The 27,488-nt window shown below is 38.7% G+C and overlaps 1 protein-coding gene across 1 annotated transcript in view; it reads right to left on the bottom strand.

Moving 5' to 3' along the window:
- LOC149228537 (serine/threonine-protein kinase STY46-like) overlaps window positions 1–27,488 on the bottom strand; it is a 452,429-nt gene that overhangs the window by 293,588 nt on the left and 131,353 nt on the right. The window contains exons 7-9 of the mRNA XM_089380800.1: window positions 9,554–9,604; window positions 540–715; window positions 296–403 (exon numbers count right to left, since the gene is read on the bottom strand). Coding sequence (XP_089236926.1) covers window positions 296–403; window positions 540–715; window positions 9,554–9,604 — 335 coding nt within the window. The remainder of the gene's footprint in view (window positions 1–295; window positions 404–539; window positions 716–9,553; window positions 9,605–27,488) is intronic.

The following is a 27,488-nucleotide window of genomic DNA, read 5'->3' as shown; positions in this document are numbered from 1 at the left end:
ACACTTCAATGATATCTTGGAGTAATAAATTCTGGATAATGATCATTTTATATTCGTGGTAGGTCACCAACGTAACATTTTAGACGTTGTAATTAGAGCTTAGGTTGCTACACCACCTTACCTACTTAGGGATGTAATACATTGTATGTTACATGATGTAGGTGCGTGTGAGCAATGTATTGATGAAACATTAGTAATAAAGTCTACCATTTATCTTTCTCTTGGAAATCTGCCTCTATGAATGTATGCACCTGAAAATCTTGCAATTCTAGCATTCAAAAGATGATTTGCCTACCTCATAATGAACACTTCTTGGGCAAATTCACGCTGCAAATTTGCATCTAAACGTTCAGACTTGAGAACTTTAATAGCAACATCTTGACCACAGTAAGTGCCTCTATACCTGTGAAACAAAAAATTAATTTTGTGCCTTAATATTGAGTTTGACACTGACAATAATAAAACAAAACAAAAAATCATATAAGTCAATAATTACTTTAAATTCAACATGGCAAAGATATAATGTAAGAAATACTAACAAGTCACCATAAGAACCAGATGCCACTTTATAATCAAATTTCAACAACTTGCTATCAATCTCCCAATCATCTGTTCCATCATTTGGTATTCTCACACATTCAACATTACACCCACTGCCAACAGGCATTTGTTCAATAGGAGAAGATGATGGAGAAGGCTTTAACCATGTTGTTTTCTGCAAAGAAAGTAAGAATATATCACGCCAGTCACAATACATTTTATCTAACCTTTGCACAAACAGCATTTTAAGGATGAGCAATAAGACACTAAGATGTAAAAGAATAGTTGAATTCTAGTTAGTCGAAAATGAATATATAACACAAACTTGGGAAAACAACTCAATATAACAATCCAAAGTACATCTCATTAAAGAATAGTTGAATAGTTTTGTCCTATACCTTGTGCATGGATATGTTATAGATACAAACCAATATATGTTTACAACATAATTAGTTACTTTCGATTAGAAAAGTAGAAACTTTTGCTAAAATATGAAACTAAAGCAATGAATAATGTTATAATGTTTATGGTCTTTATAGTTAAATTTATTAGTGAATGTTGAAATACCTATAAGCAAAGTGAGTAGCTACTTAAGGATACTATGCCCATGATGTTTTTGAAAACTTGCTGCATGGATTTGTTTAGAACAAGACATAACCATCAAAGTATCTTACATGGATGCTGATGTCCTAATCATTTTGAGGCAATTTAGATTTTTTTATCAATGTGTGAATATGTGCATCTTAGCATATTAGTTATAAGAAAAGTATAAGGAAATCCCTAGGAAACATAGTAATTGATATCTTCTATGGTGATATATCCTTTTGAAGTTGACTTCTTCACTAAATAGATAATATGTACCATGATTGCTTTGCAAAGCACACATGCGAGCAAGTAGATTTCAGCATATGGACAATATTATTTTTGATATGGCGTCTTGTGTGTACACTATATATATAATGTATTTATGAATGTATTTGTATATACATATAGATATATACATATAAATGTGTGCATGCACACAACACAAATATACAAGTGCATACAAACATGCATTTACAGACGTGTGTGTCTTTGTCTATGTGCTCCTACATAACCTAAGAATTTGGATTTGTCCTGCCCCCCCCCCCAGTCGTGTCCTGAATACCGACAATCGGACATGATTCTCTAGGAAGCGTGTCCAATTCACGAGTCCAGCGTGCCCTGGCATGTGGGATTCGATGGGCACGCAGGTCCGATTTGATGGGTCAGCTAGTGTCGATTTCAAGACACATGTCCCTATGAAAAGTGTGTCACGCGGCCTTTAAAGCCCAATTTGGGCCCATTTCTCACTCATTATTGAGTGTCTCTCTTGTTGTAGGTGTGTGGGAGCGACTAGCAAAGGGTTTGGGAGCATTTTGGAGGCAATTCAAGCAACAAGTGCGTGCCTTTTGCTTCTATTTTTTTTTTCATTTTTTCTACGGCAGTTTGCATGTCCAATTTTTTACAAGTTTGTGCATTTTTTCTATTTTTTTTACAGCATTCATGGCTCAATCAAGGGCAACAAGGAAAGGGGCAAAGGAAGGGGAAGAGTGTCCCCATTGGTGATGCCCCTGCTAGTCCAATTTCATCAGGGTCTGCAAGTGTTCCCTCTGTTAGAAGTGGGGCTGCAACAGTAGCTTTTTGTAGCCACAAATGTTGAGGGCAAAATAAATTTAGAAAGACCTTAGGCTCAGAAAGAAAATATCCCTTGTGGAAGTATGTCACAAGAGATCAAGGGTCAAGCAATAAGTTGAAGGGAGGAGGCAATTTTGCTTGTAAATGCAACTATTGCAACAATCATTTCAAGAGCACTTATTATTGTGTGAAAGCTCATTTGTTGGCCTTGCCAGGTTGTGGAATTGGAGCATGTGCAAAAGTGTCTTTAGCTAAGAGGAAAGAAATGGAAAAAGAGGCCAATGTTGGTGTGGCATAGGTGGCTACATCATCTAAAAAAAACAAGAATGATGATCCCCTTCCATTCTTGACGAAAAGCAACAGCAAATTTCCATTTGAGAGTTTTGGTGGGAGTGTGGGTCAAGCAACAAAAAGAAACGCAGTGGCACTTGGTCCAATGGACAAGATTTTTTAGAAAGAGAGACGAGAAGAGCTTAATATCACCATTGCATTCCTTTTCTATCTGAATTTCATATCCTTTAATATTGCACGCTCGCCTTTATTTCTTGAGATGTGTCGAGCTCTAACTCAAGGGGCTCCATCAGGGTATGTGCCTCTTGGATCAGAGAAGCTTAGAAAAGCATTGTTGACTAAGGAAACTAAAGAGATGGAAAAAATAGTCGAGCCAATTAAATCAACATGGCCAACATCTAGGGTTAGTATTGTTTCTGAGGGATGGACAAATCGAGCACACCACCCACTCATCAACTTCATGGTGTCTTCCTTGAATGGCCCAGTTTTCTTGAAATCAGTGGATGCACTTGGACAATACAAGGATGCACAATATATTGGTGAGTTGTTAATTAAAGTTATTGAAGATGTGGGTGTTGATTCTTGTGTGCAAATCATTACAGACAATTCACATGTTTGCAAGGTTGTTGGCATGATTGTGGAAGCTAAATATCCACAAGTATTTTGGAAACCTTGCATCGTCCATTCCTTGAATTTAACACTTAAAACTATTGCTTTTGATGTGCCTTGGATTGGAAGTATTATTGAGGATGCACGACATATCCACAACTTCGTAGAAAATCATACAAATGCCCTCACAGTCTACAAGGAGTACACCCATCTATCATTGTTGACGATTGCAGATACACAGTTTGCCTCTTCATTCATCATGTTGAAGAGGTTGAGGGAGGTCAAGACCGCTCTTGGGGTCATGGTTATTTCAGATTTTTGGTGTTTTTGGAGAAAGACAAATCAAGCAGCCTCAAAAAGAGTAAAGGACACAGTATTATATGATGCTTGGTGGGAGAGGGTAGATCTCCCTATTAAGATCATGGACCCTACCATTGCTTTGCTATGGTTTCCAGATACAAACCAACCCATCCTAGGAGAGGTTTTTGAGGGATGGGATTGCATGATTGAGTCTATGAGGACCATTATTTTACAGAGTGAGTGCCATGAGTATGAGACATCATCAGAGGCCTTCTTCACAACCATACAGGATATTCTTGTCATTAGATGGGACAAGAATTGCACACCTTTGCATTGTTTGGCTCACTCACTAAACCCAAAATACTAAAGCCATGAGTGGCTAAATGGTGGACCTTCCCACAAATTCCCTCCTCACATGGATGGTGAAATTTCACAGGGAAGGAAGGATGCATTGAGGCAGATATTTCAGGATAAAGCATCCCTTAATCAGGTGTAAGATGCATTTGCAGAGTTTTCCACTGGCACTGGGTGATTTGCAGGCTATGATGTGATTAGAGACAGGGGGGCTAAGAAGCCCTATTCTTGGTGGGCAACTCATGGGGTAACAAGCCCTCCTCTACACCAGCTAGCCATGAGGCTCCTCTCTCAGGTGATTTCATCCTCTTGTTGCGAGAGGAATTGGAGCACATATGGGAATTTGTATAGTATTAAGAAGAGCAGGCTTGAGCAGTCTAGGCTTGAGGTGTCTTATTTACAGGCAGAGGGATGAGTGGTTGAAGGGAAAGACAAAGATGTGGGACGTATTTCCTGATGATATGGGTTTGGATGACAATGTTGGGTTAGCATTAGACAACTTGGATCTTAATGACCCAGTGCTAGAGCCTGTCACTCTTGATGATGGTGATATTGTTGAGGGGTCATCCTCCACACCAGAAGATGTAGAGATTACATTGGATATAAAGGAGGAGGATGCAGCAGTGGTGACCATGATAGTGATGTTGATTTTGAAGATGATGATTGATGAGCTACCTATTATTTCTATTTGCCATTGGCATTGCTACTACCTAGGTAACACATTTTGATTTCGATAACTTAATGAGAAAACTGCAGTTTCTTGTCTTTCCCCCATTGGATCATTGATGAATCTATCACAATTGTATTTGTACGCATAATGTTACATTGTACAACTTACAAATTTTAAATTTACAATGTAGAATCTAGATCTATGTCTGAACTTGTATCATGAATGAGAATATGTGTAAGAAATATCTATTTAGTCTTAGTTTTTAATACATACATACATACATACATATACATATATATATATATATATATATATATATATATATATATTATTAAAATAATATATAACGTGTCCTGTTCTGGGGAGGGTCTACGTGCCCCGTGTCGGACACTCAAATTTGTGTGTCCTGCATCTCTTGTGTCGGCGTGTCAAGTGACTTAGATAGAAACATTAAATATATGCATGCATATACGCAGATAGATGCATGCAACAAACTATACCTAAAAAGGATGTATGCACTAAATGAATTTCACATTTCATACTCTTCATACACACAACCTAGTTTTTCTTTTACTCCAACCCTGTTCTACATTAACCATCAGTGTTTATTGCTTCCCATTTTTAGAGAGTTTCTATTTTTAACAATTCTACTTATGGACTAGAGTTGACTGGCTCACTAGTGATTAGCCATCAGTGAGTTATTTGCATTTGAAAAATGACTTGAACGCTTTGTTGAATTTTCTACAATAATGCATAGAAGAAACTGATCTTCTGATCTGATAATTATTTCCAATATCATTAAGCAATTATACACAGAAAATCTCAACGGTAATGCAATGAAAAACAGTAGGATCATAAAGAGACAACAATGCATAATAGAGACAACAAACTTACACTGGAAAAAACCAACCTTGGAAAAAAAACCCAACAACTTTTCTTCTAAGGAGAAATTGTTCTAATATTTACAATTCCAAGAATATTCTAGAAATTTGTGCCAAAATCCAAGTTTATTCACCAGCAAAACCTGGTCAAAATCCCCAACTTAGTCAAATGTTTGTCAAGCCTTCAAAATGGTCAATTTTGGTTAACTTTTCATCTTGGTCAACCTATCTTTTGCAATCATATTTCGCACATGTGGTTGACCCCTGCAGTAAAAGGGTTTGCGGTTGACTTCATAGAGTCAACCTGTCATCAAGCAGTCTCTTACTGCAGTCAATTTTGGCCTTCTTGCTATCGTCAAATTCTCAATCAAAGGTAGCTAGAATCTCAATCAAAGGAAGAAGATTAGACTCGGTGAAATGAGGCAGGCCAACCTTGGTCCAATTGCAGCTTCTATACTCAGTCAAACTTCAGATTTCCTTCTCTTATTCTCGGACATGGACCAGAATAAAAGAGAGAATGTCGATGTCCAAATTGGTCAATGGGATGAGTCTCATGTGTATTTATATTAGTCAAATGGGGTGGACTTTGACCAAGGATCACGCCCATTCATTTGTGGGGCCGACTTGACAGTTGGGGCCTACATGAAGCCCAAAAATAATAATTTTCATTTTCATTTCATAATTTTCCTTAGCCGACTTGGGAGGCCTTTTTGGCATGCAGAAATACCTCCCAATGCTACACAAAAATCAACAGTTCTGCTTAGCAAGGGAGGTATTCTCTACAACAGATTTTGCTTTTCAAAATTTCTTCTTCCTTGAGAAAAGTTCATGAGCTTGTCATATTGATGCATGTCTATAGATAACTTCATCTTGGAGTGGCTATGTAACTCCTCATATATCCAAGGTTGACCAAAGTCCTTTATGGCTTCGTAGGCAAATGTATCAATCTCCTTTGGTCATGACCTAGCCGAGTCCTTCTAGCATCCAAGTTCTTATAGATTTTTAGGAGAGAATTTGCCTTCAGAACATTCACCTTTCTGGTCAAAGTCCTTTATGACCTAACCAAGTCCTTTTGGCTTCAAAGGTTAATTACATCCATCTCCTTTGATCGACATAGCCAAGTCCTTCTAGCTTCTAAGGAGAAGATTTGTCCAATCCTATAATTTGCCTAGGCCATTCACCTCTAGTCGACCTAGCCAAGTCCTTCTGGATTTTGAAGCCTAGTTGCTTCATGACTTGTGATATTCCTCAAAGACTCACTTCACCCCATGACACATATCGACATCCAATTATACAACATAGGTACCACAAGCTTTGTTTTTATCCATTGTATGTGCATTGGCTCAACCATAAACTAATTCAGGTTATTCACTACAAAGTGAATATCTAGCCTTCACGAATCTAATCAACTGCATGTACATGATGGGACTCACCAAATCCGAATATCCAATCCCAAGAAATAGTGTATCTGTCAAAATCCTTCAATTCAGTCTTTGAGGAAAAACTCCCTCTGACAAAGAAGTAGGTTTTCTTGTGGTAGTCTTGGCTACTCCCTCTGTCACAGAAGCAAATCCTCCTGCCACTGTTGCTCCCTCTATCATGCACACAAGTCCTTCTGCTAAAGTTGTAAGCAAGTCCTTTTGTTGACGCTGTAAGCAAGTCCTTCTATTGTAGTTTCTCCACCTTATTGGGAGAACCTTCTTGTCACAAACTTCACTTCGTTTCTCCCGATGTTGCTAGAAGCATTACTTTAAGAAACCTTCACGATGTACCTGCACACCTCATTACAGAGGCCATGGAAGAAACAATTATAACCAAGAAAAAAATACAAAGACAAGAGGTTGACAAAGGAAAAATAACAATAGTCAAGGGAAAAAGATATGAAGTACTTATTTTTTATTTAGAACGAAATTGTTGAGGATTGTAGGGAATCGTCAATTCCCTCTTGATCCTTTCCTCCTTTCAAAAATCAATGAAGTCCATCTACAATCTCCTCGTCCTCAACATCAATTGCTAATGTTGTTTTCCTTCCTTGCATGATCTATAAGGGCTAGGGTTTCTTCATTCTATAGATTAGGCTTAGCAAGCCATTCATTGAGTTATCTAGCCACACCAAAGGTTCTTCAACAAGCTAGTATCAACACCAAGTCATTCCATATGTTGTCAAGTATGCATTACACCAACTCTACTTGATTTCAGTAATCCAAGTCTATCTCTAAGGTTTTATCTTACAAACCCTAGAATTTTCATCTTTTGCACCACATGAGCATAAGGACACCTATCGATACCCTTTGCAACTTCATCAAACTTGTCATGTGCAAATTATACCCGCTATAGTTACAAAATCAATCATTGTCTCTTGAAAGAAATTTGTCTCTGATTCATCACAAGATGTTGTCACAACATCTCGAACCTTTGAAGAACATTGACCATTTGTAAATAAGGATAATCACATCAAGATCGTGATATAGGTAACAACTTGTGAACAAGAGAATCTCCTTTCTTATATAAAAGTAGGTGAGGGAGGCTTCTCCTCAACTCCCAAGGGAATAGCTCAAGTTTCAACCAATTGTCACCAATGTGATTGGGAATTTGGCTAATTCTGTGCCAAGAGGTGCCTGGTTCTAATTCCCCAAGGTGAGGCACACTGGTCTACAACAACAGGTTTCCTAGGGATGTCATCCATGGGAAGCACCCCTTGCCTTTCCCCAAGATGTTTTCTTTGGGAAAAAGCATAGTTGCACATATCACGATATTATCGGAATTATCACATTAATATCACCAAAACCAACCTCAGCAATAATATCAGCAATAATTATCATGATAATTTTCCCTTTGAAATTATCATGATAGTTTCAATTTATCAGGATAATTTAGGTAATTATCGAGATAATTTCAAAATTATCACCCTGTCTCTGTCAATTTGAACTTATTACCAAACCTTTTTTTTATCTTTTAATCCTAATTTTTTATAAGTGAGTTAAGGGAATGAGTTGTGAGGATACTCTGACTATTTCCATCAAGCAAAGAAGGGACTCATCTCAATAACACAGACCCTAGTGGTTAATAGTAGTATTAAATTCTTAAAGTAAAAGGAGGAAAATGTCACTTTTACTTAAATTTTTAACATCACCATTAATTGACTCAGGATGTTTGAGAGTGGTTCCGACCTCGTAGGATTTCATATAGAGAAAGTAGAATTTTAGATCCCACTCAAAATCCAACAGACTTGATAGTTTTTAGGATTTCATGATTGGTGGGATTGCAACATTTCTACTAGATTCTCTGATGTATGAGAGTATGGAACTAACATTTAATCAAGATCACCAAGCCCTCTATGTACCTCGATGTTGATGGCATTGACTATAGAGATCCTCCTTCATGATCCTAGTAAAAATGTACACCTCACTCAAGCAAAATCATTGATTAGGATGTTAAGCTTTTTCTATCTTATTCTAATGCCTAGAGGGTGATCTTGATGAGGACCCCAATAGGCCATGACTTTGATGTTATTTGATTATTTGTTGTGACATGATTTTCTTTAGATATTGGAGGCCATTTAGAGCCTCTCTATTGATCTATTTTGATTCAGAGAATGATTGCAACCAGTGATATTTTGGTTATATGCACTCTTGCTATATACATGAGAAATTTTGCATATTTGTGTATGATATTTTGCATTCATATGGATGCACATGAATCATATGTTCTTCATAAAATTTGAATATTTTATGTATTTTTTAGTTGACCAACCTTGTTTTAGTTCCAATAACATTGTTGAGGATGCCGTGACCATTCTCCATCAAGAAAATAAGAAGAAATCATTTGTTTTCATTGCCATGATTCATCTCATGAGATATATTTATTTTTGTTTTGATATGATTTTGTATCATTATAATAGATCTCATGACTCAAGACAAATATCATATTTCAATATCAATATTCTGATGTATCACTTGACATCTTATATATTGATTTTATTTTCATATTTATGTAGCAATGTGTTTGTATGATGTTGATTTGTTTTAGAAGTTTAAAATTTGAAAAAAAAAATGATTATTTTTGTATTTTTTTTATGTTTCCAGATAATTTCCAATATTGACTATAATTTCTATTTCGGACCCCCAGCGACACCCAGCGATAAATTGCCGATAACGATAAATATAACATTGGGAAAAACTATTCCATTGACTAAATAAATTCATCTTGAAAACAAAATACAGTGCGCACAATTGTTAACTCTGCTTATTACCTCAGTATTCGCAATTTCACTTTCCAAAGCCTGCCGCAATTGTTCAGTTTCCTGAAGCAAATAGCACACAAAATTCATTTAGGTTCAGGATCAACATAGTTGGGTGGGGAATGCAATCTCCGCAGATTTTAGATTATTTCGCTTCCGAAAGCCTCAGCTAACTAACTAAATCATGATCCAAAAATTAAAAAAGCTTCATACCCTACAAGTTACAACAATTATGGGCCCAGTTTGACTGCATTTAAGAAACCCTTAATCAAAAATGTAAACAAAGAGTGGGAATATTTAGCGTGAAAATAAAAGATCAGGAATCTATATGAATATTGAATCCACAAAAAACATGCATCTGTATATGTGCTAATGAGATACAAACATCCATAATTGCAAAAAGTAGAGATGTTGTGCTGAATAACATATACATCTGACCAAAAAGGGGATAATCACTAATGCAATTCCGTCCTCCAAGAGGAAATGCAAGCAATCAATAACAAATCGATTATATTCAACAAAGAAGAATAGACCTTCCCCAATATGTTCAAGAATTTTTAATTTTACTACAACTTTTCATATCCACTAATCACCATAGTTGGACGATGGGACAAAAAAGTATAAAGATGAAAAACATTGGAAGTTGTAAAGAATCTCAGTGAGAACTGCATTAGAAACAAAACAATACATAGTGAGTGCCAAAAGATATACAATCGCACTCTACAAAGCCCAAATGAATAAAATAGGCATGGACGTGAAAGCAAAGGAAGAGACCATAAACCAACAATGCTGTCAATGGTCAACACTCCTAATATCCAAGGTCAAGATTAAGTGGTAATAAGATTCCAGATGTCCAGTAGTTGTGTCCTGGAGTCTATGCTACCAAACAGGCCTTGTAAGTTTTAAGTTTGCTCAAGACGATATCTTGTGACTGAAGCCATCAAGGGGTTGGAAGTAACAGGTGATGAGCCTAGAATTACCAATGTGGGTTTACCTCTAAGACTCTTATATCACAGTAGAAGCATCTCACAAATAGAGAAATACGCCTATGATCATCGTACTGCCCCAAAATGTTCAATGTGTTGAAAAATTATAGCTGCAGTTGATATTTTCAAAAGAGAAATTTATTGATTCAAGCAAAATCATGTATTTGTCAAAGGAAAATTGTAGAAGGCATTTTTCATGACCTTGAAAAGTAAAAAAAAAAAATGAATTTATATTTATCGATTGATTACCCCACAAGTGCTCAAGTCGGCCTGCCCAAGAGAGCCACCTATTCGGATTAACGAATCACTAAAAATAGAGACTATTCGCTCTCATGCAAGACACAATTTGGATCTCTTATCTGAGGGAGTAGCTCACAGATCTGAGGCAGATATTTCGCATTTTCTGAGGCACTAATTCTCTGTGGAACCATGCGAAGTCTGAGGCACCAATTCTCTGTGGAACCATGCGAAGTCTGAGGCACCAATTCTCTGTGACATGCGAAGTCTGAGACACTTATTCTCTGTGATAGGAAAACTGACTGAGGCACTTATTCTGTGTAATATGTGAGCTGTGTGACACACTTGTTTTCTGTGGCTAAAGCAAAGAATTGAAGGGAACCCTGTATTGGATATTGGAGGGTTAAAATGGCACTTGTGGGAGGTCATCATGCTGGTCAGTAGTTGTCTATATGTCTTGTCAAAGACATGCTATTTTGATGTACAAATTGGACTGAATTGGACATTCTCTCACAAGGAAATCTTGCTGGGTATTGCCCTGGTCGTTGACCAAAATTTGGTGTCTCTTGTTTATTATCTTCTGTGATCTTTACTGCTCTATGGATCTTAATGTTAATCGTTGAAATTTTCATGTATAACTGCTTAATGATTGGAATGTTCTAAAAGAAGTCAAATTGTATCATTGGAAGTAGTTATCAGTTTGAAAATTGCTAGTCTTCTATGCTACTAGAAAAATCAACATGGTATCAGAGCAAAGGTGAAAAGAGCAGCCCTAGTTCAAGAAACTCTTTGCATATGAAGACGAGTTAGCCGCCACCGCCCCCCCTCTCTGTTCAGGCTGAAGGTTTATTGTCACAGTTAAACTCTGAAGCCCTAAAATCTCAGAACCTCAGAGATCAAGAAGATTGCAAAAGGCTGGAATACTATAAGGTCAAATATCATCTTAGGAGATCTTCCATAGATTATCTATGACTCAAGTGTCAAAGCTCCGAGCCACAAGACCTCTACAGTGATTGAGTAGCATTAGGAGATTCGAAGAGCTCCAAACCGTATCCAGAAAGTCTACCCAGAATTCTTGTTTTGGCCACTGTTTTTAAAGGCAATTTTGAGGACATAAAGATGCGCAAGCCTCTGTGGCTAGAATCAAAAATCTCAGAAATGTTAAACCTCAGATCGACCTCTGTATATGGGACCGAGATATCCATAGCCAGCTTGATTTGATTGTTGTGATTATCAAAAGGACCGAATCATTAAAGAACACACATTGGGAAGTCCTAAACATAGAAGGTGTTTTGTCCAAGACCGAATGATCTTGAAGGTGACCGAGACTGTGCATCTAGAGACTCTCTTATCTTTAATGGTCTCTCCTTGTTATGTCTAATAAGGCCGACCTATTAGAAGATGCTAATATTCATTGCCAAGGTAGAACTCTTCTCAGAAACCGAAGTTACTTGGTCTACTACAAGAACGAAAAAGTCTTCAGTGGAAAGGAATTAATTGGTTCAGTCATAAACAAAGCAAGCAAAGTCCGATTGCACTGCCAGATCTCTAAGTTTGAAAATCTACAAGTCATCTTGAGACATGTTGTGATTCAGCTTTGATAAGCAAGGTTGATGACGTAAAGGAAGAAAAATTACTTGATGATCCTGAATATTCCTTCACTAGGGTGTGTAAATATTCTGGGCTTACAGTGAAGAAAAGGGTCGAAGCCCTATTCCAAGATCGAAGATTCTCTCCTCCTTGCATTTATGAAAAGGATCGAAAATTGGTATTGAAGATAGGTTTTGAACAAACCACAGAACGTATGATCCAAATCTTGATATGTTTCATATCTGATAGGCCGAAATTCCTCAGCAAGACACTTGGTGAACTAAATTGAGAAACCTCAGTCTTATGACAAAGGTTGAGCAAAAATTATTGTACTGTGGTATATCTCTGAAATGAGGACTGAGACTTCTGAGGCATATTCCTATTACAAGGTCTGAGTTCTCTGGCGATGAAAAGTCTAGTGATCTAGCACGAATTCTGGATGAAAGGAGCCTGTCTTCAAGTCAGAAACACATTTTGATCTTGCAGACCCTAACCAATATGTTACAAGTGGGCTTATTGTGCTCAAGTGAAAGGAACCCTAATGAGGAGTTTAAGAAGTGATTTTTCTTCCTCAGCTGAAGAATTTGAATCATACCTCAGTGAAATCCTTGAAGAAGAAAAAATGATATAGCCGAATTCTTTTGAGAAGCAGATCCATTGTCACCGTGGAGCTAGTAGCCAAAGGAGGATGAGCTTATTTGTATGTTTGATTTGTCTTTGTGACATACCAAGTCTCCTCATCAGAAGATGAGTCGGAGAAGTCTTCCAATAGGCCGCAAGTCTCTTAATTGTCTCCCTAAACTGAATATCTTGATCTTAGAATTTGTCTTCTAAAAGAGTCGAATTCTTAAATCAATTCAGAAGTTTGATGAAAGCTTAAAGGGGTATCTGTTCTATTCATAAAAGAAGGACAAAATGCTTTGCCAGGAGCCGACCTGATATCCCTCTGAATATTTCGAAAGGCCAGAAGTCCAAGTTGCAAATCTGAAGTTTGACATATGAGGTATGTATTGTCATAATTCTTTTGGAAGCTCTGTCTTGACATATCTGATGTAGGACTCCTTGAGGACAGACATGAAAAAGTCCATCCTTTGAGAAATTGATATGGCAAGGTAAAATGACATTATTGTTGTAGTCAGACAAGTAAAATATGAGACCTGTATGATGATGTTGTAAAGCATGTTCAGAAGCATCATATGAAATTATTTAAAAAGGGTCAAGTCCTCCTTCAAGTTTTGAAGGCAAAAGACATTCTCAAGAAGATGAGCTTGTTAAGATTTGAAGAAAGCTTGTATGCAAGAATCAAATCTTTGAAGATCTGAAGTGACAAGTATCAAATTTTTGGAATACTTTCCTTGGAAATTGTCACAAAGTATTATTTGCACTGGAAAGATACATTTCATGTACAATTGCATGAAGAGGCCATGTCCTCTTTCAAATTTAAGCACTAAAAGATCTCTCAAGAGAGACGTGCAATTGGCAGAACTTATGTGTTTAAGTTGAAAGGCTCGAATTCAGTAATGCTGAAGCAATACTCAAGTATTTGAATATTGGAATGATGAAATTTACTGCTACAATGTTTTTGAAGAAGTCAAGTTATTTTGACTAAAGATGATTGATGAAAAAATGTTAGATTGAGGGTTTGTAAACCCTAGTATGCAAATGGGTTTGAACAAGAAATCTCTAGGGTCTTTGGATAAAACCTTAGGATTGGATGTTTCCGTAAAAGAAGAAACCCTAGCTCCTGCAAGAAAGACATCATGATGATGATGTGGACGAGGTTGATTTGCAAGTTGGATGCAAGAAGGCTAAGATCAAGAGGGAGCCAACATGTTCTTAAAAGATAAGTATTTTATATTTATCTTTCTTGTTTATTACTATTGTTGTTGTTTCTATTAGTCTCTTGTCTTTGTATATCTTGCTTGGTTGTGATTGTTCTTCCATGCCCTCCTAGTGAGGATTGCAAGTACATGATGAATGTTGCCACAACTGTAGCAGCAGATGGAAAGAATGGAAGAACTAAGCAAAGACAATGACAAGAAGACTCGTGTTGAGCTATAAACTCAGAGGTAGCAGATTTGATCTATGCCGAAAAGACGTCAATTGTGACTTCCAAGATGAAGATGGCTAGAAGTACCAAGCGAAGGATTACCTCAGTAAGAGGCAGAAGAATATGAAATCAGACACCTTGTCTATGGTATTCTTGAATTAATGGTTGTCTAGAACAATGTTGATCCATTGTTGGAGATGAGCCCGTGATTTTGATGATCTATTTCTGAATAGGTTTGAGGACCTCTTTGTCCAGTGTAAGAGGGAGTTGATTGAAGAACCTTGAAGTAATGCATTACTATCTGGGATTGAAAGTGTGGCATAAGCCTGTTGAAATCTTTGTTGAGTTCCTTCATAAATTTGGCATGATGGACTGCAAGTCCATGGACACCTCCATGATAACAAATTCGAACAAGCTGCGAGACTTTGTTGCTGACTTTTTTTGCACATTGAACTATCTATTGCATGGATTTGCAGATTCTAATTGGGCTGGATTTTCCAAAGACAAAAGAAGCACTTCTAAATGTTGTCTTAAGCCTGGATATCATGGATGAGTATTGTTCAAACCTTTGTTGCATTTAGCAGAGCTGAAGTTGAATATATAGTTGATTGTTCAGACTGTTGTGAAGCAGTTTGTCTTCGAAAGTTGTTTGCTGGTGTGTTTAGGTGTTGGAATCGATCATGATATATTCATAGTTGTGTAAATCTTTCTGAGAATTTGTTTCTCTTTTCATGACAGGTCGAAGCACATTGAGATCAAGTGTGACTATATCTGGAATATTGTCCAAAGAGGAGTTGTAAAGCTTGAATACATTTTGATGAGCAGGTTGTTGGTATTTTGACAAAGCCACTATCCTGGATGAAGTTTGGTTGCTTCTAAGAGAAGCTTGGAATGATTGAGAATCCCTCTCTTAGAGAGAGGAAGCATTCATTCTATAGCATCATGAATCTTCCTTGGGCTTGGCTAAGAAACCATGGTTTATGGTTGGGAAGATTGTTTTGTTTACTCTCTTGGGTCATTAAGTTTGACCGAGAAAACTTTATGGTTGGGGAGGTTGGTTCTAAGGCTTGGATTGATCCCTTAGGTCATTGTGTTTGACCGAGAGACCAATAGGCTTGGTCGAGGACACTAATTTTGAGTACTCTCCCTTGGGTCATTGCATTTGACTGAGAGACCATATGGTCAGGGAGATTGACCCTTTTGACATTGAGATTAGGATTCCTCCCTTGGGTCGTGGACCAAGAGACTATATAGTCAAGGAGTTTGATATTGAGATAGGGATTCCTCCCTTAGGTCATTGAGCTTGACCAAGAGACCCTTGTTTATGGTCAGGGAGATGGACCCTATGTACTCTCTTAGGTCATTGAGTTTGACCGAGAGACCATTGGTATGGTCGGAGAGTTTGATCTTGATTACTCCCTTGAGTCATTGTGTTTGACTAAGAGACCAGTAGGTTGGTCGGGGAGATTGATGTTGTGTTCTCTCTCTTGGGTCATTGATTTTGACTGAGAGACCAGTGAGATGGTCAGAGAGATTGACTTTGATTACTCTCTTGGGTCATTGAGATTGACTGAGAAACCATTTCATATGGTTGGAGAGTTTGGCCTCATGAACGATGTTGATTGATCCCATGGTTAGTTGGGTTCTAACCTTGATGCCATTGGTTTTGGCTTGTGGGACAAACTTGATGCTATGAACCGTTCCTTATGATGTGATCCAGGAGGATCCATCGATCCAAATGCACAAGTGTTCGAAGTGTCATTATCAGCGTTCATAAGTGTCGTTTAGTGTTGTCGTCGCTTCAGTTCAGTTTCCACAAATCGATATTGTTGGTTATGATCAGGTTCAAGTAATGTTATGGTTTCATGGCGTTCAGTTGATGTGATGTTGTACCTGGCTGTCGACTTATGTCATCGACAGTTCTGCCAGGGTTTGGTCGACGACATGTGTTTTGTCGTTCGACTTTGCAGGATTTATGGTTGATATAGTTGATTGTGTAAAAGGGTTCAAGTTAAAGTACTTGGTCGACGACATAGTCTTGTCGTCGTCACCAGTGTCAATTTCAAAGATGTGATGGTCGTCGTCGTGCAATGTTGACGAATGTCGCACGAATACCATAAGGAGGTACAAGGGTCGATCGTCCGGTAAAGGTTTCAGTTTCACCGATGTCGTTGTGCAAAGCCGACATGGGTCTTTGAAAGTTAAACGAAACTCAAAACCTACGCCTAGACCTAAACCCTAACTCCTAAGCTATCATATTATTCTTTGTTACCCTAAGAATCCTAATTCATTCTTATCCTAAATCTAAGCCCTAAATCCTATTCTACACATCAAAATCATGTAACTCCTATGCTAAATCCTAATACATTACATTATGTATTCAAATCCATTTCTAAAGCCTAAAGTTATGCCTAAACCCTAGTCAAAGTCCTAATCCTAAACCTACGTATTAAAAAACATTCAAACATTAATACCTAACCCTCAACCTATTCTATGTTTAAAACAATGCAAATAAATTAAAATCACAGTCCTCTGACCGCGTAGTCAGCCAAACCACGTCAGAGGTCATGTGAAGTCGCATGTTAAAACCGTCGAAATAATTGTCAAGGGCCTAACTGCCACTAGACCACGCGAAAACATTCACCACAATGGGAACATGTGAACGTTGTTCGTTTACCGTCGGGGCGCAATCGGAGTTAGTTCGGAGGTTAGCCATAAGCGGTCGGAGAATGCGGTCACATGAACCGCTAGTCCGCGCTGTCAACTGGAACCGCCGGCATGTTAAGTCACTTAACCGCGGTCGGTTGGCTGCTCACATGGAAACGGTCCAACCTCCGCCCGGTCAAGAAACCGTTTGCGGTTTTCGGGCTATTATAAAGTCTTATTTGGGTTTTTTATGGTCTAATTGATTTCTTATTAATTCCATGACCTAAGGTGTCCACTAACGTTGCAAACAAACCCTAATTTGACCCCAGAAGTTAGTTGATGCATCCCAAATACAGTCAGAGGTGGTTTTATGCATGTACAGGGTTATAAAAGGCAAAATGGTCCATTGAAGACAGGAGAGGAGGGTTTTCAGTTTTCATGTGAAGGTTCTGGAGGTTAGAGGCGGATTTTGTTTTCTGAGTTTTGGGAGCATCGAGAGTCGAATTTGGAAACCGTAAGCGGCGTTGGAAAGCTAGTTCAGAGAGCTATCTAATGACAAAGGTCAGAATTACCTATGTGCAAGTTCAGTCTGACTAAATCACTGTGTAATCCACTTCTTCTTCTCATTCCTAATAAAACGGTCGCCCATCTTGAAAGCAGACCCGAAGACGTAGTCCATCAGGGACGAACTCCGTAATCAATATTGTTGTCTGGCATATCTGTGTTTCCGTTGTTTATACTTCTGTTTTGCATCTTTCTTATGGTTTATCAGCGGTCGTAAAGTGTTCTGCTCCAATAGTTTTCCTCGTTTTCCATGCTTGCAGTTTTCATTCAATTCACTAATGCCTAATCAACTCTACATCAATAATTAATATATGATCATATTAGATCATGATGAGACTTGTACATTTGATCTCTCCCTTAGGTCATCTACTAAGAGGCCAGTGGATTGATCGGGGAATTTGATCTTGAGAGAGAATGAAAAATACCTCCCTAGCTAAGAGGGAGTGTTGAAGAATTATAGTCGTCGTCAATATTTTCAAAAGAGAAATTTATTGATTCAAGCATGATCATGTATTTGACAAAAGAAAATTGTAAAATGCATTTTTCATGACCTTGAAAAGGAAAAGGAAAAGAAAAATTGAATTTATATTTATTGGTTTATTACCCCACAAGTGCTCAAGTTGGCCCCTCCAAGAACAAGTCAGCTTGCCCAAGAGACACACCTATTCGCATGAATGAATCACTATAAATAGAGCCTATTCACTCTCCTCCACGACACAATTCAAAACTCTTATCTAAGAAAGTAGCACGCTGATCTGAGGCAGATATCTCGCATTTTCTAAGGCACTAATTCTTTGTGGAACCATGCAAAGTCTGAGACACTTATTTTCTATCGAACCATGTGAAGTCTGACACACTTATTCTCTGTGACATGAGAAGTCTAAGGCACTTATTCTCTGTGATATGCAAATTGATTGAGGCACTTATTCTCTATAATATGTGAGTTGTCTGAGGCACTTGTTTAAAGTGGCTAAAGCAAAGAATTGAAGGGAGCCATGTATTGGATATTGAAGGGTTGACTTGGCACTTGTGGGAGGACATCATGCTAGTCAGTACTTGTCTAAATGTCTTGTCAAAGAGATGTTATTTTGATGTACAAATTGGATTGAATTGGACATTATCTCATAAGGAAAAGCTTGTTGGGTTTTCCCCTATGGGGTTTTGCCCTGTTGGATGGCGTTGTCATTGATGTCAACCCATGGAGTTGACTAGGTTTGACTCTGACTAAAACACTAGTCATTGATATCAAATAGTTGATGAAGGCGTCCTAGTAATTGTCGGATTACATCAAGTTGGCAAATCCACCGTTGGATGGTTGAAAACCCAAGTCCTAGGGTTTGGGTCCCCTACATTGAGGATGTACCCTGACTTTGTCGAGGGTTTTTAAATGGTCAAACCATTGAGTTTGGGTTGGAGATCTAGGTCATTAGATTCTCCTCGAAAAGATGTTTCTGTTGATATGTGGTATGCCCCATGGTTTCTGCTGGTTTGAGAGAAATTTGGGTTTGAAGTTGAAGACCCAGTTTTGTGGACTAAAACCCAAGGGGGTAGTGACATGACACCTTATTCACCCACGGTTGTCAATATATGACAATGATTCCTACCACAATCTCATTGTGTATAAGTTGAATAACTTCAAGAACCAAAGACAATAAACCAATCATTGACTTCACAACCTTGGTAGGACCAAATGCACTAAGTCAAACATTGATTTCAAATTATAGTAGAATTAAAAATATTTCTTGGCATAATCTTATTAGTTGTAGACATCAAATATCAAGCATATGAGTTCCTTGTCATATTTTGAGGAGAGGTCATGATTAGAAAAGTATCCAATCAATGAGCATCCAAAACTCCTTAATTAGGGTCAACTTTTCATCATATGGGCTTTGCTTTGCTTAAGGTCCAAATTGATATATAATGCAAACCAACTAAAGTTATAACAAATTAATAATATTTACATTCCTAAAAGGTGCCTAACCTTCCTAAGTTTCCTCAACGACTCTCTTAAGAAGCCCTCCCCTTAACACTATAAAAGACATTCACATTCCTCACCAAATCACATCAACTTATGACCTTTGATCTAAAATTATTCGACCTTCTTTCTGAGGCAACGAAATTTTTCTGCGGAAAGCAATCAGAATCTCTCTTTTGAGGCAAAGTGGACTGCGTTTAAGTGTTTCTAGCTTAGCAAGTTCTGAGGTAAGGTTAGGATCTTCCCTCCTATGATGTTCTTTTGTCACAGAATTTTTGGCACCTCTGATAGGGCTTGGCCGTAGGCTGAGTAGACAACTTCATTTGTGGATTAGGGCACTTGGATCTGTGGAAGTGTGAATCAGTTCCTTTTATGTTTTATTTTGGGTGATTTCGTTGTGAACACAAATCTCAGACCTCTTGAATGTTCGTAACCTCACTACAACACTTATATACATCATGCCAACAAGTGATTTGACTGTCATAATGTTGAAGGAACAACACCTTTGATGGAAATATGATTCTTAGACCTAACGTAAAGTTGCTTGAGTTGATGCCTTAACATAACAAGTTTCATAGGCTTGACTTTGACTCAATTTGCTTGACCTTGACACCAATATGATAGTGACAGCAGCAAGGTAATTGTGAACAAGTTGTCACTATCTTAGAGTTCGATGACAGTAATAAGACTGTAATCCCTTATATAGTGAGAAGGCAATCTACAGCAAGACCTCGATAGCAGTTGCTTGCCTTGACTTAACTTGTTGACTGTGACATTAACAATGACAATGTTGACATTTAATGGACAACAAGTGATGTTTGACCTTGACCTCACTTAACTGTGTTACCTAGATATGACTTTGATTTGACAATTGTTCTATGTCTAATCTATGATAGTGTGTTGACACGATGACCATTGATATGACAAAGACCTATGACTTAATATTATGTGTCTTACTGTAATGACATTTAGCATAACAATTGACAATTTGACTTTGCCCTGACATTCACCTTTAAGATACTTAGACATAACAAGTATATTGACACTTTGATTTTGACTTATTGAATGACGGTCGATGTTATCTATAGCAAGTGACACATTAACAAATTACAATTGATACAATATCTTGACTTTGACTTACATGACCTTGATAGTTGCTTGATACCTTAACATAACAATACTTTTTGACTTAGTGAGCATTCTATGATGTTTGACTTTGACTTTATTGTGACATAATAGTAATCCCTGGACATGACCTTAAGATTGACACCTTAACCTTGACTTAATTCTTTGATTACTGTAATGACATTTGCATAACAATTGACAATTTGACTTTGCCCTGGCATTCACCTTTAAGATACTTAGACATAACAAGTATATTGACACTTTGATTTTGACTTATTGAATGACAGTCGATGTTATCTATAGCAAGTGACACATTAACAAATTACAATTGATACAATATCTTGACTTTGACTTACATGACCTTGATAGTTGCTTGATACCTTAACATAACAATACTTTTTGACTTAGTGAGCATTCTATGATGTTTGACTTTGACTTTATTGTGACATAATAGACATGACCTTAAGATTGACACCTTAACCTTGACTTAATTCTTTGAATAAGACTTAACTATGACACATGGTTTGAAACAAGGAATTTACATCTTGTTGACAAGTGTCTTTGACTATACTTGACTACAATACTATATGACAATGTTGCAGTACTATTGATTCTTGAAGACATTGACATTGAGTCGACACCTTAACTTTGGTATGATTGACTGAATTGATCTATAGATTGAAACACATAAATATATGACAATAATAACCTAGGGTTTGTCTTATAGTATGACCTAGGGTTTGTGTATAGTAACACAATTGTAACATTGCAGGACAGCAAGTGTTGAAGGCATTATCATCCTGTTGTATAGCATATTGACGTAAGGATGGATAGTAGGATTTGATCAGCTGAGCAGCAGTTTTTACACGTATGTTGGTAGCTCTCTGAGGGCAAAGCTTGAGAGGATTAGTTGCAAGTCATAGGGATGACCTGAGGCACCTTGGTGTGTGCCATCATTTGATAGCAGTGTCAGATAGTTGCAGCATTGTGAGCGGTTTGGTACAGTGAAGCAGCGTGAAGTATGATTTTTTACATATGGGCCTTGATGCTTATTCATTCGTGAGCAGTTTTGATACAGTGACATGCAGTGGTACGCAATGTTGTCAGCTCTTGATGTTGAGTAGCGATCAGATGTGCAAGAGATCTATGTGTGTAGTGACAATGATGTGGCGTTGAACAGTAAGTTAGATGTGCAACATTGTGCAATGATCAATTTGATTGTGCATTGGTCAGTGCCTACCAGGATTTGACAGACATACAACATCTTCTTTATAGCTTTACTATATTGATTCAGAGCACGGGAGGATCCAGTCTGAAAATTGTGAAACGTGGTCCGCTGGCTCTTCAGGGTGGCAGGTTGGTGCAAGGCAAGTGATTGGAGTCACCTTCAAGTTGTGGCCTGAGAACACTTCAAGGTCGCAGGGTGGTGCTAGGTCAGATCGTAGTCTGCACAAGGCATTGTGGTGTCCTTTTAGTTGGGGCTGATAAACTACAAGGTCACGAAGCATCCTTTCTGACAGCAACTGGTAAACAGAGTGTTGGGGCACTCGTCAGGTTGTGACCTGAATTACAAGGCGAAGAGCGTCCTTCCAATTGCAGCAGGGTATTAGGGTTTAGTAGCATCCTATAGGTTGTAGCCTATAAATTAGGGGGTGGACGCTTCCCTCAGTTGTAGCTGAAACCTTGATGTAATTACTTTTCTTTTAAAGAGGAGGAGAAGACAATTACTAAGAAGCATTTGGTGGTTTTTGACCAGAAGGGGGGTTTTCCACCTCAAAATTTGTGTCCATTGTTTTAACTTTTTGCAGTGTTGTATGTTGTTGTCTACTGTGGATTATTATTTATGATTATCTGAAGAAGAACAATAATAATAACTGAAGATTAACTAATGCTCTGAAAAATATTAAAATGTGTTAATTGTAAGAAATATTGATTCAACCACCCCACCCCCTTTCTCAAAATTTCCAACATGCTCTAGTCATTGACCAAAATTATGGTGTCTCTTGTTCATTGTATTTGGTGATCTTTACTACTCTATGGATCTTAATGTTAATGGTTGAAATTTTCATGTATAACTACTTAATGATTGGAATGTTCTAAAAGAAGTCAAATTGTATCGCTGGAAGTAGTTATCAATTTGAAAATTGATTTAGTCTTGTATGCTACTAGAAATATCAACACAAGGAGCCGATAAAGTTTTCCAGTTAATAGTGACAAGGGCCATGAATTACATAATAGATAAGGCATCTATTACAAATACAATCTAAAATTGAAAGGTTCCTCCCAAATACAATCTAAAATTGCAATGCTTCCTTTAAGGACAAAGTTTCGGCGCCGTCCATAGTTGATGGGAACAAACTCATGTTGTGTTACATGGGACTCCGAAACTACAAAGTAACTACAAAATTGGTGTATCCTAGGGTATAGCTAAGAGCATCCTTGAAATGCACGTAGGTGTAGAAGTAGTGATGAAGTTAAGGAGTTATAAGTATTTTGTCATAATTCATGTCAACCTCAAGTAGTTTTTGTAGATCTCTTCTCTAATATCCCTTAGTGAGTTGGGGGGCATAGACGGAGTACAAGGGAGGAGGTTTACTGATACCTAGTTTCAATTTTTGGAACATCTTGGCTAGCTAGCTACAAAGAGGACTAGAGGACTATGTGAGCATATCTATTATTCCTTGAATGGGAATCCACCATGTATGGAATGTTGATGATGATACCTCGAACAAGTGCTTCTATGAAAGCGAGGTGTCAAGCATGCATAAGATGTCCAAAAGCGTATGATCTCTTTCCTAGGTCTAGCTTGGGAAAAGCACATTGATTAATTTATTAATTAATTTTGGCTATTCGGCTAAGGTTTTCTAATGAAAAGTAAATCAATTTACTTTAGTGAGTTCGATCTAATCTCTATTGTTTATGTCAAGTGAAGCTTAGGATCTAATCTTAGCCATCCATCACTTAGGAGATCTAGAGTTAAGGATCCAGCTCAATGAGAAATTATAAAAGAAGCCTAAGGAAGAGCTAGGAGACACATCAATTTCATTGAGAGAGCGAAATTCTCAAAGAAGAGAAGGGAAAATTTCTTCCAATGCGTAGGGGGTTGTACAGGGCTAGGATAAAGGAGGCCTATCAGGTTGGAGAAGTCGAGTTTCAAGGGGCCAGAGTTTCAAGGGGCCAAATTTTTCAAGAAGTCGAAATTTCTAAGGGGCAAAAATTCTAGGTTCTATAGTGTTGTATTTTGTGTGTATTCTCTAAGGGTCATTTTGCATGTTAAGGGAGCCCTTAATTTTCCTAAGTAATAAAAAGTGATGAAGAATTTGGAGGGTGAAAATTTTGTTGTGTTTGTGACTGATTTTCTATTTAAATTTCATTGCAAATCATTAAGTTAGAATACTAGTGTATATTTGTGTAGCAGATTTTCAAAAAAAAAAAAAAAAATTACTAGGTGAATATATTTTTTGGACATAAAATAAATCACTAAGAATTTAAATCAAAATTGGTATTGGAAAAATTAATATGGTATCAAACGCTGACACAGAGGCCAAAGACGCTGACACAGAGGCCATAGAGGTTGACGCAAAGAGCTTTAGAGGCTGCGCTGAGGTGATTCAGTGGGACAGACTGAGAGTTAATTGGCAGACGCAAAGCCAGAGAGGGTGACGCATTTCAAAAGGGGGTGACGCAGTTCCTGAGAAGTGCATGGAGCAGTTTTGGCTGTCCAACACAAGGAACAGCCAGAGCCACGATAGGATTGTTCATCTGGTTGTTGATCAGTGGGAATATCTATCTCCGGATAGAGGTATTGCTGCCAAGGATATTCTCTGAAGGGTGAGCCATTTTGGCACCCTAGTTGTCTTCAGAATTTGCTTAATAATAAAACCCTCTATATGTTGCACCGGTCTTCCCGCACTGGGTTTTCCCAGGGACGATCGTCCAAAAATAATGGTGTCCCTTGTGTTGTCTCAGTTTATTTTAGTCGTTGATCTGTATATTTGTGAAGGTTTCATTTGTGTTTACTTCGATATTTATGCATTTAAATAACTTGTTAATGCAAAGAACAAGTAGGAGATAGTAAACTAGAAAATACAGTAGGGGTTTCTGATGTGTTAGATTCAAGAATTGTCACATGGTATCAGAGTGATTGTAGATCATAGGAGACTGAAGGCACCAGCCGAAAAATCTGAGTGTTTGCAACAAAGAAGCAGTTGTCCCCAGAGACAGCGTTGTTCCATAGTTGAAGAGGCAAGAGGAGTGACACAGTGCTAAGAGGGTGATGCAAAGCCAGCGTTAGCATTCTGAGCCCGGAGAAGGGCCAGCACAGAGGCAGAGTGGGGCAGAACAAACTCACGCAGAGCCACGTCATCTTTCTCATCCAAGAAGGATTGGCGTAGTTGGCCGAGAGGAGCAGATTCAGCGCAAGCTTTGATTGCACAGAGCCTGAAGGGCTCAGATTCTTTAGTTGTCGGGGCTAAGGGAGTTGTGCAGATTGTGATTTGAGGAGCCGGTGGGACGTTGTTTCTGTCTATGCAGAACAGTGTATAAGGAGACGGAACCAAGGTAGAGAGAAGCACTACCTCGACATATTTCTAGCCAAGAAATCTAGATCCGAGTTGTAGCGACAAAGGAGGATTGGAGAGGAGTGATTCGATAGTTGGCCGAAGGATTTCCAAGAGGGAAGTTGAGACTCAGAGGGAGTCTAGAAGAGGAGCAGAGATGGCAGAAAACGGATTGAGGGATCAGGACAGATTGGACAAGGCTTCCAATTTTGTCATGTGGAAGGTCGGGATCCTGGCAATCCTGGATAAACATCGCATCAAGGACTATGCCTTGAAAACTGTATTTGTCCCAGTTGACCCTGATGCAAATGAGAAGTATGAGGAGGCCATGGCAAAGGTGAAATGCATGATTCTAGTAATACCACAAATTGCTGAGAAGTCAACAGCAAGGGAGATGTGGGAGACCCTGACCACCTTATACTAGGGCTCTTTCGTGTAGCAAAAGATGTTATTGGTAAATCAACTGAAGTCATATCAGATGCAAAAAGGAGACAAGATAGATCACTTCCTTCTCAGGTTGCAAGGAATTCTCGACCAGCTTACATCATGGGGTCTACATTGGATCCAGAGTTTATAGTCAGGACTGCTCTGAATGCAATCTCCAAGGACTGGGAGACATTTGTCCAAAGCATTTTGGGCAGAGCGACTCTCCCCAGTTGGAAGGAGATGTGGGCAGCTCTTCGATAAGAAGAGATCAGGAGGTTGACCAAGGCAGGAGTAGCGGTAAGGGAGTTTGAGTCAAGAAAGAGGAGGAGGAGGATGCAGCTCTAACATCTGCGGGACAGTAGGGGGTTCAGAAGAGGAAGAAGAAGTACATCTCCAAGGTCAAGTGCTTCAACTGTGGGGAGCTGGGACATTACGCATCCCAGTGCCCCAGGAAGAAAGGCAAGGGAGAAGCTTCCAACTCAAAGGCGAAGAAGGATGTCGAGACTAATGACGATTGTGCCATGAGTGCTCATGCACCTCTAGAGAAGAGGTGGGGTGAAATCGAGTTGTAGTCAGGAGGACTACATGTTGGGCAGGATCCTTGAGGTACCCAAACTCTTGGATCACATCCGGCTACGGGAGCCCTTAACGACAGTAGCATGATGACAAGTGTCAGGTGGAGCAAGGTGTGATGGAGCGACAAGGCATTGCTTGAGTGCAGAAATCTGAGGCAGCGCAGTGGAGGTTGCAACAGTGCGAGAGGCACCAAGGAGTTTGCAGCAGCGCAATGGCAGCAGAGGGAGCACATGATAGCAGCAAAGGCAGCTTCAGCATCACGAGGCTTCCAGACTGACCGGGATGTCACTAGTTGGGAGTAGTCAGTTACTTACTTCTTGGTAACTGAGTTGCAGGGCAGCAGTTAGCAGTGGCAGTGCTATGGGCAGCATGATGCAACATGTTGAGAGGGAGTTGCAGTACAGATGTAGCAGTGGCAGTGGCAGTGTCATGGACAGCAGTACAGGAAACAGCAGTGTAGAGGATGTGAGGCAATAGGCCAAGCATCAGCACAGGTGTCGATGTGGAGGATCAATGTGATGTTTCTATGGTGAAGCATTATTCGAGCACATTCCTCGCTAAGAGGGAGTGTTGATTTTTGGTAGCATCGGATGTGCTTTAGCCATGAAAATTGGTGGAGACGCTAAAGCACATGAGATCTCCAAGACCCAGAAATCGTTTTGGAAATTCCACCCGGATGGAGAGATATTAAAATAATTAATATTTTTAATGAAACCCTAAGTCTAAACTTAAGAAAATTAAAATATTAATCTGTATTAATATAATATGGGTGAGAAAGTTCTAAATAACAAGGATCAAGCCAGATCTAATCTTAGCCATTGATTAGGGACTTAATTTCAGCCGTTGAATCGTCAACAGGAAAAGTATAAGAGGAAGTTTGAGGGTCAATTAGAGACACCACGATACCAAGAGAGATCAGTCAGTTCGATTTTCTGGGGCGAGGTTTGCTGAGGAAATCGAACAAGTGATCAGTTGCAGTGAGGGGCAATTCGGCAGGAGGCCGAAGAATACATATCAAAGAGGAAGCAGAGTGTCGAAAGAGGCAACGCAGAGCCTATGAAGGCTAATGCAGAGGCAGCAAGGGTTAATGTAGAGGCTAAGGAGGCCAATGCAGAGGATGTAAAGGGCCAAAGAAACTGACGCAGAGGCCATAGAGGCTGACACAGTTGACGCAGGGAGCTTCAGAGGTTGCACTGAGGTGATTCAGTGGGAC

This window comes from Pinus tabuliformis, chromosome J (assembly GCF_031772625.1).
Source record: "Pinus tabuliformis cultivar Carrire ecotype Pingquan chromosome J, CPIR1, whole genome shotgun sequence".
NCBI lineage: Eukaryota > Viridiplantae > Streptophyta > Pinopsida > Pinales > Pinaceae > Pinus > Pinus tabuliformis.
The sequence above is the reverse complement of the archived record's forward strand: the minus strand, read 5'-3'. Positions and strand labels throughout refer to the sequence as shown.